This window comes from Bidens hawaiensis, unplaced genomic scaffold (genome assembly GCF_021521415.1).
Source record: "Bidens hawaiensis isolate Kalapana, Puna unplaced genomic scaffold, B.hawaiensis_p1.1 tig00042975_1, whole genome shotgun sequence".
Classification (NCBI taxonomy): domain Eukaryota; kingdom Viridiplantae; phylum Streptophyta; class Magnoliopsida; order Asterales; family Asteraceae; genus Bidens; species Bidens hawaiensis.
In genome coordinates this window covers 6,754-20,400 of record NW_027505816.1, presented here as the reverse complement: position 1 = coordinate 20,400, position 13,647 = coordinate 6,754, and the positions used below count along the sequence as shown (strand labels likewise).

Below are 13,647 nucleotides of genomic sequence, written 5' to 3'. Positions count from 1 at the left end.
TTATGTTGTAATCGAACTTTGTGGATGTAGTTCACTATAAATCCTCACGAGACCCCACTCGTTCACCCGGGCTACCGGGGGGGGGGGGGGTTTAAAGGGCTTGTTGCATACGTTAAATGCAATCGTGATTCATACGAAAGTGAGTTAGGTCTTTTAATGCTTTTAACTTGTTTAACTAAATTTATTATGAAATGACTTAATTTGGCTCGGTAATTGTTTTAATAAAATTAACAGAAAATCATTTTCATAACTCTTAAAAGACCTATGTATTACACTTGTGAGAAGCTTGCTTCTACACGTCTCGAGATTTTGCAGGTTCAATTGTCAGATTGGTATTTGGTTGAGACGAGAGTATACGAGTGTTTATGAGAGTTCGCGAGCCGACTGGTCCTCTTCTAGTCTTGTTGATATCAGGTGATTTCAGTTTCATAATTTATTTCGTTTTCTTAGTTTAAATGTTAAAAGTGTAATTGTATAGTTGCAAGTAGAACCGTCACATTTGAGCCCCGAGTTTTTAAATTGCTTAATAGTAAAAAAAAAGTCAATTTCAACCCCGTCCCTCAAATGTTCTTTATTTATTTAGCTATTTCAACATTAAGGACAATGTAAACCTCAAGTGTGGGGATGGGGGAAATTTGAATATTTTAACCCGATAGTACCTCGAAGAGTGTTCAGAAACCAAAGTTGTTAACTGTTAATTATTGCCATTAATGCCAAGTTATAGGTTTCTGGTCATGGTTGGTTTTTCAGCTTCTCAATTGTCTTACTCACAAATGTTTTCATAACGAGAAGTTGAAAATGAGGTCGTTTAGGCGGGGATAACGAGTCATGGGGACAGGCACACATGTTTCTATCGTCAACCCTATTCCTCCGGTACTTGTGTGAGTTGACCCAAATATATATAATACACATATAATATATAGTACACACATGTCAATTGAGTGCTTTCATCAATGTTCATGGATTATGGGATCGTAGTTGGCAAAATGCAAAAGTGATAGAGGCAATTAGGTTAAGCCTCGTCTGGATGAGCGAGAGTTTGGGTACTGGGGGGTTGGGCCTCATACATTATACATATGAGCGTGGGTAATGTGAGGGGCGGGGGGTTGGGTCCCTTAGAAAACCTTTCTTGGACTTATTTTTCATTTGTTTAACCCCGACATTATGTTACGAGACGATCCGGCTTACTAGGTTTATTTGTAAGTGTATTTGTTTTTGTTTTTGTATTTGTAGTTGTTTCATTATTAAGCATCACATTATTATGCTAAAAAATCGAGGAAAAAGCCAAAAAGATGTCTGTTTATATTCAGTTATGTATTCAGTAGTTCGTTTATGTAAAAAAAAATTGAGGAAAAAGCCAAAAAGATGTCTGTTTATATTCAGTTATGTATTCAGTGGTTCGTTTATGTAAAAAAAATGAAATCAATATGTATGTTAGTTTGCTTAATTAGAGGTTTTATAATAAGTCAGTCAGTTTGTATAGTAGTTTCGTTTATTTAGATGTTTTGTAATAAGCCGGGTTGGATCGTTTGAGCTACTTAAATGTTTCCCTTTCATACCCTTACACCTGGCCCCGTTACAACCCTTTTAAGACCTCTTGATTTGCATTTTTGTCAAAGCAGCTTTATGGATGAATATTTGCTTATGAGTGATACTGAGAGCAGAGTGATACTAGCACATCTTTTGCTAGTCCAGATATTAAACCGAGATGAGAGATGTTATATTACGAGGGGTATGAGCATGTGTGCCTTAACCGAAAACAAAGTACACTTGTCTGGGCGGCTCTATTGTTTTTATTATAACACTTAACCTTATTTGTGAGATGTCAATCTAAAAACAGTGTCAGTCTGGGAAACTGGGTATGACCTTAAACCTTACTAGTATTAATGGTGATAATTTACATACATATGATGGAGGTTAATTTTTGCTTTAGAGTTTGCTTGATGGCAAGCAAAAGATAAGTGTGGGGATGTGATGGTCGGGTATTTTGCATATATATTAGTGTATTAATTATGTAGTTTTATTGAATATATTGTTAGAACTTTGGTACTTCATACGTGCTTTTGTATTTCATGTCATTGATCATTAAAGATGCTAAATTGGAGACTTGTACGAGCATGAAATGATATCTCAGGAAGACCGAAGCATGATTTGATGTCTTGGGAAGTGTTACAAGGATTCGGGAAGAGTATGGATGAGAAATCATAAGCCGATGCTAAAACTGAACAAGATGGGTTGACAAAATGTGACCTTGAAGTAAAACGAGCATATCCTGAGCTAGAAAATGAGTTACGGGAGCCATAATATATGAATTTTGGGTTTCTCGACGAGAGGAATCTGAAAATGAGGTTTTCTTAGGTCGCGATACGCGATGGACATAAAAGACGGGAAAATTAGGTTAATATGTTATTTTTTTCATTCGGAAGAACCCTAACTCTGTTTTGACGACCAAGAGGCGATTCCAGCAGCTACAAGAGGCGATTTTCATCACCATAGCTTGTGCCAAGACCCTACATATGATTCATATCATCCGTAATGAAGATCCAATGATGTCAAGGCTCGGCTAATCTCCTAGAATCGCACCCGGGACGTATAGTTTGTAATCCTTACAGTTTTGCTCATGTGACTAAGAATATTATTGTATTATTATTGATGATTTATATATGATTATTGATGTTTGGTAATTCTGAGTGTTCGGTCGGTTTAGGTTTACGTTAGTCTGAACGATCTGTTACCAGTTGCTAGATAATTGATCATATGACTGTTTGGTTAGATTGAATACAATAAAACATACAATTACCCTTAACTGAGTCGCACTTGCAAGGACTGTTTGATAACCAGTGTCGTGAGTAAAATGATTGTTGATGTCTAAGGTTTTGTATAATTGATCAGTCTTTAGTTAATCGTTAATAATTAATCTGTTAGGTTGCATGAGTTAACTGTAGGTTGCTTACTTGAATTCCCGGGTGTGATTTGTTTGTTAATTGCTTGAACTCGTTTACTTGCGTGTTACTTAGTTCTCTAAATTCACTTTATTCGCTTGTGTGATCAACACTAAGAATCAGTTACTTCACAATAATAAATATGTACACGAATCACATTGACCATATACTCCTGGTGGATACGATACCTTACTTATCCTATCTAGGTAGTTTAATTAGGTTTTTGATTGACTTGAACGACGGTCATCAGGTTTCCATGAACAACGACACAAATTACATCAGAAAAGAAAAAAAGAAAGCAACACGGAAGAAAAAAAGAAAGCAACACGGGATTAACCAACATAAAATAACAACCACGTCGACAACCTGCTTTTATATTTCACCCACAAGAAAGTATACTTCTTTATAAAGGCTTAAACGATCCAACTGATTTTCTTCACCCTACCACTCTAATATTATAAGCCATAAATATCATTCGTGATTTTTTTAGGCACCTGTTTAGCCCTAATCAAGTTTCAGACCCTATCTTCTTGACCCATGACCCTAAATCCCAAAAGTTTCCCAACATCAATAGTCAATTTGGCCTCTTTCTCTATATCTTCTTTAAATCTAGCCTTAGACAAACTCGACTGCATTACATAGTTACCGTCATCTTCAAGATCATCAAATTCAACCACGTCTTAAGGCTCGAATTAGCACCCAACTTTGAGCACCATAAAGTGTGTTTTAATTTCAAGGAGTGAGGATGGGGTTTTTTCGAGTTTTTTTATATCAAAATAGGGTGAGAGGACAAAAATATATTTAACAAAATAAGTGATTATAAAGAAATTTACCAAAATAGGTGATTTCTTGTAACTTGTATTTCTCCCTCCTAATCTTAATGGGTTATTGTATAAAAAAAGTTTTAGATTTAAAAAAAAATAAGAAAAAATTTTCTAATAAAATAAAAACATTTTGTATTGAATCAAAATTAAGTCATTTTAAATGTTTTTTTTTTTCCTTTTTTTGTAAATACTTTTTATTAAACGTATTCGCAGTAAACTATGTATTCGCAGTAAACTATGTTTTGACTCAATTAGTTTTGTTCATGTTGATTTCATTCAAAATTTTATAGAGTTGGTTGTATAAAGAATATAATTACTTTATTTATATTTTGCCTGAAATAAATTATGACATCAATATAAAAATATTTTGAACTGTTTTAAATAAGGGATCCATTATTAATTCTAAAATTTATTTTGATTGTGAACAATATTTTTTTATCGTAAACTATATAGGTGTCCGCACCGTACGAATCGAACGGACTTCGACTGAACAATAGTTTTGGCATCCGTTTTTTTATGGTTTTCTCGGTTGATATAAAATCCGTGTAGATATCTTTACAGTCATATCAAAACTTTATTTTTGAGTTTTCTCTTTCAATTGTGATAGCAAGTGTTAATATCTAATTCCGGACGTCTATATTTACTTTTAACTAGTTATTGTAGAAACGTTGTTCTAAAAAAGAATTATTTTGGGAATACATAATTGAAAGGGATTATATTAAAAAGTAAAAAAAAATCTACTAAGCTACATATTAAATGAATATAAAAATGAATGAAAAACGTTTATATAGAAACTGAAAAAAAATTTATAAACTTTTTTAACGAAACAAAAATCAATGTTTTTTCCGATAAAACTTCATGATGGAACAAAATGTAATTAACTTAGTTTTTGAGACTTCTTATCAACTTTCTTTTAATAACAATTTAACTCTTCTTTTATCCACTAACCCATCAAGATTAGGGGAGAGAAATACAAGTGTTTAAGAAATCATCTATTTTAATAAATAGTTTTTAAAATCACTATTTTGGTAAATAATTTTTCTTTTCATCCTGTTTTTTTGTAAAAAAACTCGTTTTTTTTTCCATTAATGTCTGGTATAGTTACTAAGTTACCTAGAATAGGCCCATTAGAAAATAGTTTTTACAAGCCCAACCCTTGTAACATGTAGGAAGAGGTGAAGGATCTGTTCACCCCACCTGCCAATAGAATTCATTGTCCTCCACATAGTAACTTCTTAACATAGTGACTTATGAAGCCCCCTTTTCATCTACTTGCACAAGATAACCTACATGTGTGTGTAAAAAATCGAAAAAATTGATCTGAAACCGACAGAACCATAAAACAGATCTAGCAAGAGACAAGAAAGCCCCCTTGTACAATTGTTTGATTGTGTTAAATTGTCAATTGTGAACTTTGAATATATTTGTATTTAATACTTGAATGTTAAATCTAGATAAAAGATAAAATACAATAATGCTTAACATACATTAGGTACATAAATACCTATATTCGTGAAATCGATCAATGAAATCACATCACAAGATCTCGAATCGTCAATATATATATCCAATTAATTATCGGTTCACCAAAAAAAAAAACAGTTTGGAATCGTTAATCGATCATTTTTTTACTTTTCTTCACGAATACCGTTTTTTAGCGTATTATGGATTTCTTGAGCGTATTTATGAAAAACTTATATGAATTTGTGTGTGTTGGATTTTAACACTGGGCGCTTTTTAGTTTTTGGCTTGAGCGTTTTGTAAATGGCTTTGAGCATAATTCGCGTACCTATTATACATTAAGCAATTATTGCACGATATCTTTACCTGTTAATTCTAATTGTGACAATATGGATTTGTATTTAATCTTGTATTATTGTTTGATTGTGCTAATCGTGAACTTTGAATTTAAAAAAGACAAAATACACTTGCCACGACTTCTTACCTGAGCGACTGATTAGATCCATTTGACCAGTTTCGTTTATAGAGCATTCACATTTCATTCTCTAAAACTATTTTATCTATAAATTATATGGAAAACTATTAACGAAAACATCTAATCTACTCTCACATCCTATTTTTCTAAAATAGAGATATGGTTTAGGGGTAAAGTTAAAATACAAAAGACAAGAAAAATGAGAAGGGTGAGAAGGAATCCAGTCCATTGATCTTAGATTTGAATGTCTGAGATTAATTTAATAAATAAAAATTGATGAAAATGGCATAAAGGTAATAACCCATCTTTGTTGACTCTCTCCACTTGCAAGACACATGTCAATTCCCCCATCATTTTAAAATATCCATAACTTTTTCATACGACATTATTTTTTTAAAAAAAATTCACCATAATAATAAGCGTTTTTTTATCTTTAATATGAGTATCATATTGTTATATAAAAATAAAAAAAATTAATGGGTTTTTTTAATTGTGTTTTTTTGTTGTTCATTGTGTCATTGTGTAAAATGTTGTTTCCATTGTGTTTTACGTTTCATGTCATTGTGTTATACGTATTCACCATTGTGTCTTATGTTTTGGGTAATTGTGTTATACGTATTCACCATTGTGTCTTACGTTTTAGGTCATTATGTTATACGTATTCACCATTGTGTTTTACGTTTCAAGTTATTGTGTAACATGTATTAAGCATTATGTTTTATGTATTAGATAAAAAGACACAATGGTGTGCGAAAAGACACAATGATGAAAAAAGACACAATGATAAGCAAAAAGACACAATGGTGTGCGAAAATACACAATGCCGAAAAAAAACAATGGTGTGCGAAAAGACACAATGACGAAAAAAGACACAATGATAAGCGAAAAGACACAATAGTGTGAGAAAAGACACAATGGTGTGCTAAAAGACACAATGATAAGCGAAAAGACACAATGGTGTGCGAAAAGACACAATGACGAAAAAAACACAATAATAAGCGAAAAGACACAATGGTGTGCGTAAAGACACAACGACGAAAAAAAACACAATGATAAGCGAAAAAACACAATGGTGTGCGAAAAGACACAATGACGAAAAAAAACACAATGATAAGCGAAAAGACACAATGGTGTGCGAAAAGACACAATGACGAAAAAAGACACAATGATAAGCGAAAAGACACAATGGTGTGCGAAAAGACACAATGACGAAAAAAGACACAATGACGAAAAAGGACACAATGATAAGCGAAAAGACACAATGGTGTGCGAAAAGACACAATGACGAAAAAAGACACAATGGTGTGCGAAAAGACACAATGACGAAAAAAGGCATAATGATAAGCGAAAAGACACAATGGTGTGTTAAAAGACACAATAACGTGATTTTTGTTTTAAATTTTATATAACAAAAATCATACTCATATTAAAGATAAAAAAACGCTTGTTATTATGATGATTTTTTTAAAAAAAAAATATCATACGAGAAAGTTATAAACGTTCTAAAATGATGGGGGTATTAACATGTGTCATGCATGTGAAGAGAGAAAATGTGTACAATTACCTCTATACCCCTTTTCTTTTGGTCCCCACTTGACACAAGTATTTATGGCTTCTCACACTTCTCATCCATAAAAGTACAATTAACTTCATCCATAAAGAAAATTTTGTAACGACGATGTATTAGGGACGTGAATGCTCTTAAACCGTCTTTTCTGCTCAATGCGTATGAAATAAAACATAACACAAATCATCATTGCCACAATAAATGTAGATCTTGCTTCATAAATCATATTAAGACAGTTGGTCAGTTGTTACATCTTTATCAAAGTCTGGAAATCAAATACAATGAAGTAGACACCAACAATGTCTATCTTAACAGCTTAAAAGACTCAATTAAACAAAAACCTCTTATAAATCGTGCACAATGGCCGGTGCAGAAAGACCATTACTTTTCAACTGCTTATACATCCATTGCCAATTTTCAGCCGACACCTCACCACCAAGTGACCGAATCACAGAACCGCCACTACAAGACCCGACAATGCAACATTCTTCAAGTGACATACCTTTTACTAGACCATACAAAAAACCGCCTGCAAAAAGATCGCCTGCCCCCGTGGCATCAACGGTCTTCGTTTGCCAAACAGCTGGCACTCTCACCACCTACGTTATTCATTCGTATAAGAGTTAGTAACACGGATTTTGAACCTTAACTATGAGAAACTACATCTATGGTCCCAAATAGTTTGAAAATGTAGCACATGGGCGTTAGTTTTTCCAGTTAAGTGCGTGTGATATGACTAAAATTGTCCTTGCAATAAAGATAAACATTTGTAGAAAAAAGATAATAATTAATCTATATTTTCAGAGGCTGACCTCTTTCTTATGTCTTGCGATACAACCATTGGCGCCTAATGTCACAACCGCCCATTGGCAGTATTTTCCTAATACATCAAGTGCAGCCTCGGGTTTAGCCACTTGCTCCCCTCTACATAAAGTAAAATGGGTAGGTTAGGAAACAGATCAAAACGAGATTTTTTTTTCTTTTCTTGGTGAGAGTGAGAAGCTGTTAAAACTCACAGGACCCCACCAATGCCTTGTTAACCTATTTACCGCTTAGTTAAACAGGTCGACCCTGCAACCTGTTTATGGCCCGTTTAACCCATTTTTTATAATCCACCAACTCGATTAACACATGTAAAACTTGGTTCACACCAGCCAACTTTCTTGACACATTAAGATGAATGGCTTAAACGGGTCGTGTTAGGGTTACACAATGTTAAGTGTCTGCGGCTTAGGGTTGATGTTTCCGACACGACACAAACATAATTAGTTTTGGGTTGCCATATCTAATCCGTTTTAGAAACGGGACCCACCAACCTGTTTAATTAAACAACTCCACCCGCTAATCCGTTTAACCATTTTTTACAACCCACCAACTCGATTAACACAAAAATGTATGCACTGGGAGACTTTTAACTCGTTTCCTTTTTAGCTAGATTTTTTTATTCGACCCGTTTGAGATAAAACCTCACCTTAAAAGTTCAGTTGCTTCATCTTCATTGGCAAAGCAAAGATCAATGTTACCCGACTCCAACAGTTCTAAAAGAGGTTCCCTAAATTTTCGAACCATCTGCTCGTATGATTTAGTGTCAATTATTACATTATACTTAACAAAAAAAAAAACAATTTAGAGAAAAAAAGGATTTACCTCAAAACTAGCCAAATCTAGAGATACAAGAACACCTTCTTGTTTGGCCATTTTGATGGCAGCATTAATAATTTCTAAATTGTATATACTATATCTCATCACCAACCACTGTACCACAACAAGATATAGAAAGAAAATTAGCATATATCGTAAACAAAATAATGAAATCAAGATCAAATAATGACAATAACTCTGAAAAGGTAGATTCTTTATTACCTTAGAGCCTTGAAAATCCTCCCTCTTTAGTTCACCAGCCTGAAAATAAGAACCGTTTTCAAGAATATATGTAAGCTTATTTTGTCATAAAAAACCTATAAAGATTCAATAAATATGACAAAAATAGGCAGGTTGAGTAACAAGTCAAAACGGGTTCGTATCCAAGTGAGATCTTTTTGACTTTTACTATGGTGGTAAAGACTGGTTTGGGTCAAAAAAACAAAAAAAATTGTGTAATTTAGTCAAGTACAACACTATACAATTGAAAGTAATAATCCACTTTTTTCATTATTTAGATGGTTTAACACTATGCATTCTGGAAAACTTTTGACTCATTCGACTGGCTTGACATGTGTGATCACTATCCAATATACCCATGTCAAATCAACCCGTTTACTTAGAAATTGGTCAAAAGAACATTATACAATTGAAAGTAATGATCCACTTTTTTTCATGATTTAAAAGATTTTACACTTTAATGCCATTTTAGAACACATTTGACTCATTTGACCAGCTCGATACATTTGACCACTTTCATTTACCAAACCGAACTGTTGACTTAGAAACTGGTCAACTTGACCGCTTAAGATTCTGTACCTGTACTTTAGCAGCAGTAGCAAGACAAGGTCTCATAGTCCGATTCCCTAACGGGTCAACCAAGCAAACACACTGCGCCACATCATCAACCAACAAATTTCATCACTTAAAACCTCAATGGTAAATACATTAAAAGAATTCTTGTCTTTATGAACCTCACCTGACCCGTATGTTCATCTTTGACCCTCAATCTTGATATATTTACACCACAAAGGCCCATGTTTTTCAAAAACAGAGCACCCGGTTCATCATCTCCACATGCTCCAATTACACCACACGAGATCCCAAAACCCGATGCAAGCCCTCTAATCGTGTTGGTTACACTTCCACCCGCTATTGTTTTTATGGGAGATAAATCATTTGGTGAAGATAAAATATGCGAATCGACCTCTTTTAGTATATGTTTCAACTCTTCAGCTGCAACCTATAAGAAAAACTGTCATTAATATCTAAGCGAACTAAATGCATGTTTCTACCAAAATTTGATTGTTTTGACCGAATAATCTAAGCAAGCCTTGATCATAATTTACTTGGACACGAAGTAGGCTTGTACACAAACACGTTTGGAGCATGTTGGTGACTTGGTGTTTGTTCGTTTAACAACAACTGAAGAAACAATCGGACATAGACAACTAAAAGCATGGGGTTTTCTTGTTTGTGTTCGTTTAAAATGAACATGCTCATGTTCACGTTCATGTTCGTTTATGTGCATTCGTTAACAATCTAACGTAAACGAAAAACATATCTCAGCTAAAACGATTATAAAAAATGTGAACAATGTATTTTGTGTTTGAAAAGTTATAAAAACTAGACTAAATTGTAACAGACCTAAGATTTTAAACGAATGTGTTAACAAACATAAATGAACGTCAACGATCTAACATAAATGAACAAACGAGATATGTGTTCATTTCGTTTATTAAACTAAATAAACAAAACTTTTTTGTTTGTGTCCATTTTTATGAAATAAACAAATATAAACAAATTTCCCACCAAACGGTTCACGAAAAGTTCAATTCGTTTACAAGCCTAACACAAACAATCAAGAACTTATTACAAATATAATCAGTCCAAACACATATCCATACACAACCTATATGGGTCATATCTTCAACAATTGACTATTGTAAAAATGATAATAATGAAAGTGATCTACAGTTTTATAAATATCCTAGAAGATAATGTGGGTTAAGACAAGCTTTACTTTTTCATAAATCTTTTCAAGATTCTGGTAAAGTGCAAATCTTTGTCTACCGACAAAATATGAACTTCATAACGATTTTTTTTAAAAGGGACGGCGCTCAACGTATCCTTTCGGCTTTCTAATTAGTTTTTACTTAACCTACCCCTCCCTATAATGAATCAGTCATATTATGCATCTACTTAAAACTGAAAGTACAAAATACAAATACTTACTCAATTATAAAATCTTTTTAGCATTTATAAAAAAAAGGTCACAAGATTAGAACTTTATACACATGGAAAACTTGGTTACTGTTAGGTGAAATTTTCCACTTAAATTATATCATAATGCCCAAATCTCATGACCAATTTCAAAAAAACCAGTAGTTTGGGGTGCAAACGACCCAAGTTGCTCGATATCAAATCGATAAAAAGATCAAAACATGCCAAGCCTTTTCAATCCCATGCCTCAAATAAAGCTGGAACCTTTTATGAAAAGATAAGGTTTTTTCTCAAAATATATAAAAATAACTAAAAACTGTATATAAATTAATTAATAAATAACACGGGTTTGAAAAAAAGTCAAACGAGCCAAGCTCGAGCTTTTAAAAAAAGAGCCGAGTTGGAGCCTAGTCAATCTCGGGCTCGTACCCCTACTAGTAGTGACACAAAACGAGATTCATTGCATTTTGTGATGATCACAAATCCCAATATTGAATTAAAAATTCTGTATGAGAAACATGAATGACGATGATCTTGAGATCCTGAATTTTGATAATTACCCAATTATAAATGAGATTGACGCAATTAAACACATGGGTTTTGTTTATTTAGCAAGATTAATAAGCTAAACAACAAGACAATAAGTAATAATAATAATAATAATAATAGGGTTGGATGTGTACGGGGAAAGAACCACCGGGTTCGCCGGGAATAGATGAGAGGATGGATGAATCAACCCTCGCTATGTGGTCAACCAGGGCTGCCGGAAGTAGCCCCAGGATCACCGGAGATTCGCCGGAAGAAGAATTCTCACCGGCTTTCGGGAGGAATTCGGCGCCCATGATTATTATTATTATTGGGTGGTGTTGGAGAAAGGAGGCTCTGTTATGTTATCAAACCCCTTCCTGTTTAATCTTATGTTATCTTCTCATTTATATAGTGTTGATATTATGAGATGATGTATGATTGTAATTTAGGTATCTAGATTCAACACTACCTAGGGTCTATTATATTATAACTTATTAAATCAACTTCTAGAAAGAAAAAATAATATAGTTTAACTGATATAATGCAATAGTGTATATAAGTTACACCCTCAATAGTTAGTAATAGATGATGAGTTGTATATGATAAAGACTTAGATGTTTTATGTGACTTAAATTTGATTATTGCTTTCATTATTTAGTTATAAAAGAGTAATAAATTGGGTGGCATGGGAGAATGTAGTGGCACCAAAAGATGCGGATGGATTAGGCATTAGGTGGTTAAAAGATATGAATAATAGTCTAATCTCGAAGAGATGGTGGCACCTTAAAATGAAGGAAACCGGGCTGTGGAGTAACGTGATAAAATCAACTCATTAGACTCCTAGAGCTTGCGTGCCGGTTCCAAAAAAGAACGGGATTCCTGGTATTTGGGCGGCAATTTAACAAATTTCACCGATTACAATATCACCCTGCATCATTTCATCCGCGGTATTGTTGGGAATGGACAAAGAATCCGGTTTTGGGTGGATACATGGATAGGTACGGTCCCTTTAAAATGCAGGCTCTAGGCTCTTTTCGCTATTGTTAGGCATAAATGCAGTAAGGTGGCTGATTGTTTTAAAAGCGATGGAGACTGGCTTGTGTGGGACTAGAGTTGGATTAGAACTCCTACTAGTAACATTGAGAGAAGTGAGATACAAGAGTGTCATTCTTTGCTCCAATAGATTTGTATCACGGACATGGAAGATTCTTGGTTTTGGTCGGCGGGTACGAATGGCCTATTTTCAGTGAGATCAACACGAAGATTATTGGAGAATCAATTTCTGGTAAACGATTCGAGCCTATACGAGTGGAACAATTGGGTCCCGATCAAGGTAAATGTGTTTAGGTGGAAAGCCCAACTTCAAAAAATCGCGACAAAATTGGCTTTATTGAGAAGGAATGTGCACACGGGGAGTACGATATGCCCTTTTGTCTTGATCTTGATGAAATAGTGAACCATTTGTTGAATGACTGCTTGAAGATGGTCCTGGTGTGACAACATATAGCTAGTTGGTGTAAGCTTCCACCTTTTTTTCCCTTCTCCATAAACTACGTGCTGGATTATCAATCTAGCTTGGCCCAGGATAGAAGACATACAAAGTTAATTCAAGTCATTTTGCGAGTCACACTTTGGTGTATTTGGAGAGCAAGGAATGACTATACTTTTAATGGAGTAAACACTTGCTCTACTCAAATTGTGAAAAACATAAAAATACAAAGTTACCTTTGGGTGGTTTCAAGATCGAAGAAAATTGTAATCGATTGGAATAGTTGGTATAAATTTGATATGCTAAATATATAAGCTTCTTGTTTTTGTTGTTGGGGACTAGTAGTTGCTAGTTCGCCTTTGTTAATATAATGCCTCCATTCAAAAAAAAAAAAAGTTTTGACAAATGCAATGAATCTCGTTTTGTATCACTACTAGTAGGGCTACTGAGCCCGAGATTGATTTATTTATAAGCAAGACTGACACAACATTTAAGTT

General features: G+C 34.0%; 1 protein-coding gene across 1 annotated transcript; it reads right to left on the bottom strand.

Annotated features, from left to right (window-relative positions):
* Positions 1-7,591: 7,591 nt before the first annotated feature.
* Positions 7,592-12,007, bottom strand: LOC143615446 (uncharacterized). The gene is made up of 8 exons (XM_077088567.1): positions 11,817-12,007; positions 9,890-10,153; positions 9,730-9,801; positions 9,133-9,171; positions 8,917-9,024; positions 8,741-8,838; positions 8,082-8,193; positions 7,592-7,868 (listed from the first exon to the last, which is right to left on the bottom strand). Exons 1-8 carry the CDS (start codon positions 11,973-11,975, stop codon positions 7,614-7,616), a joined length of 1,107 nt encoding a protein of 368 aa, XP_076944682.1. The 5' UTR covers positions 11,976-12,007; the 3' UTR covers positions 7,592-7,613.
* Positions 12,008-13,647: the final 1,640 nt, after the last annotated feature.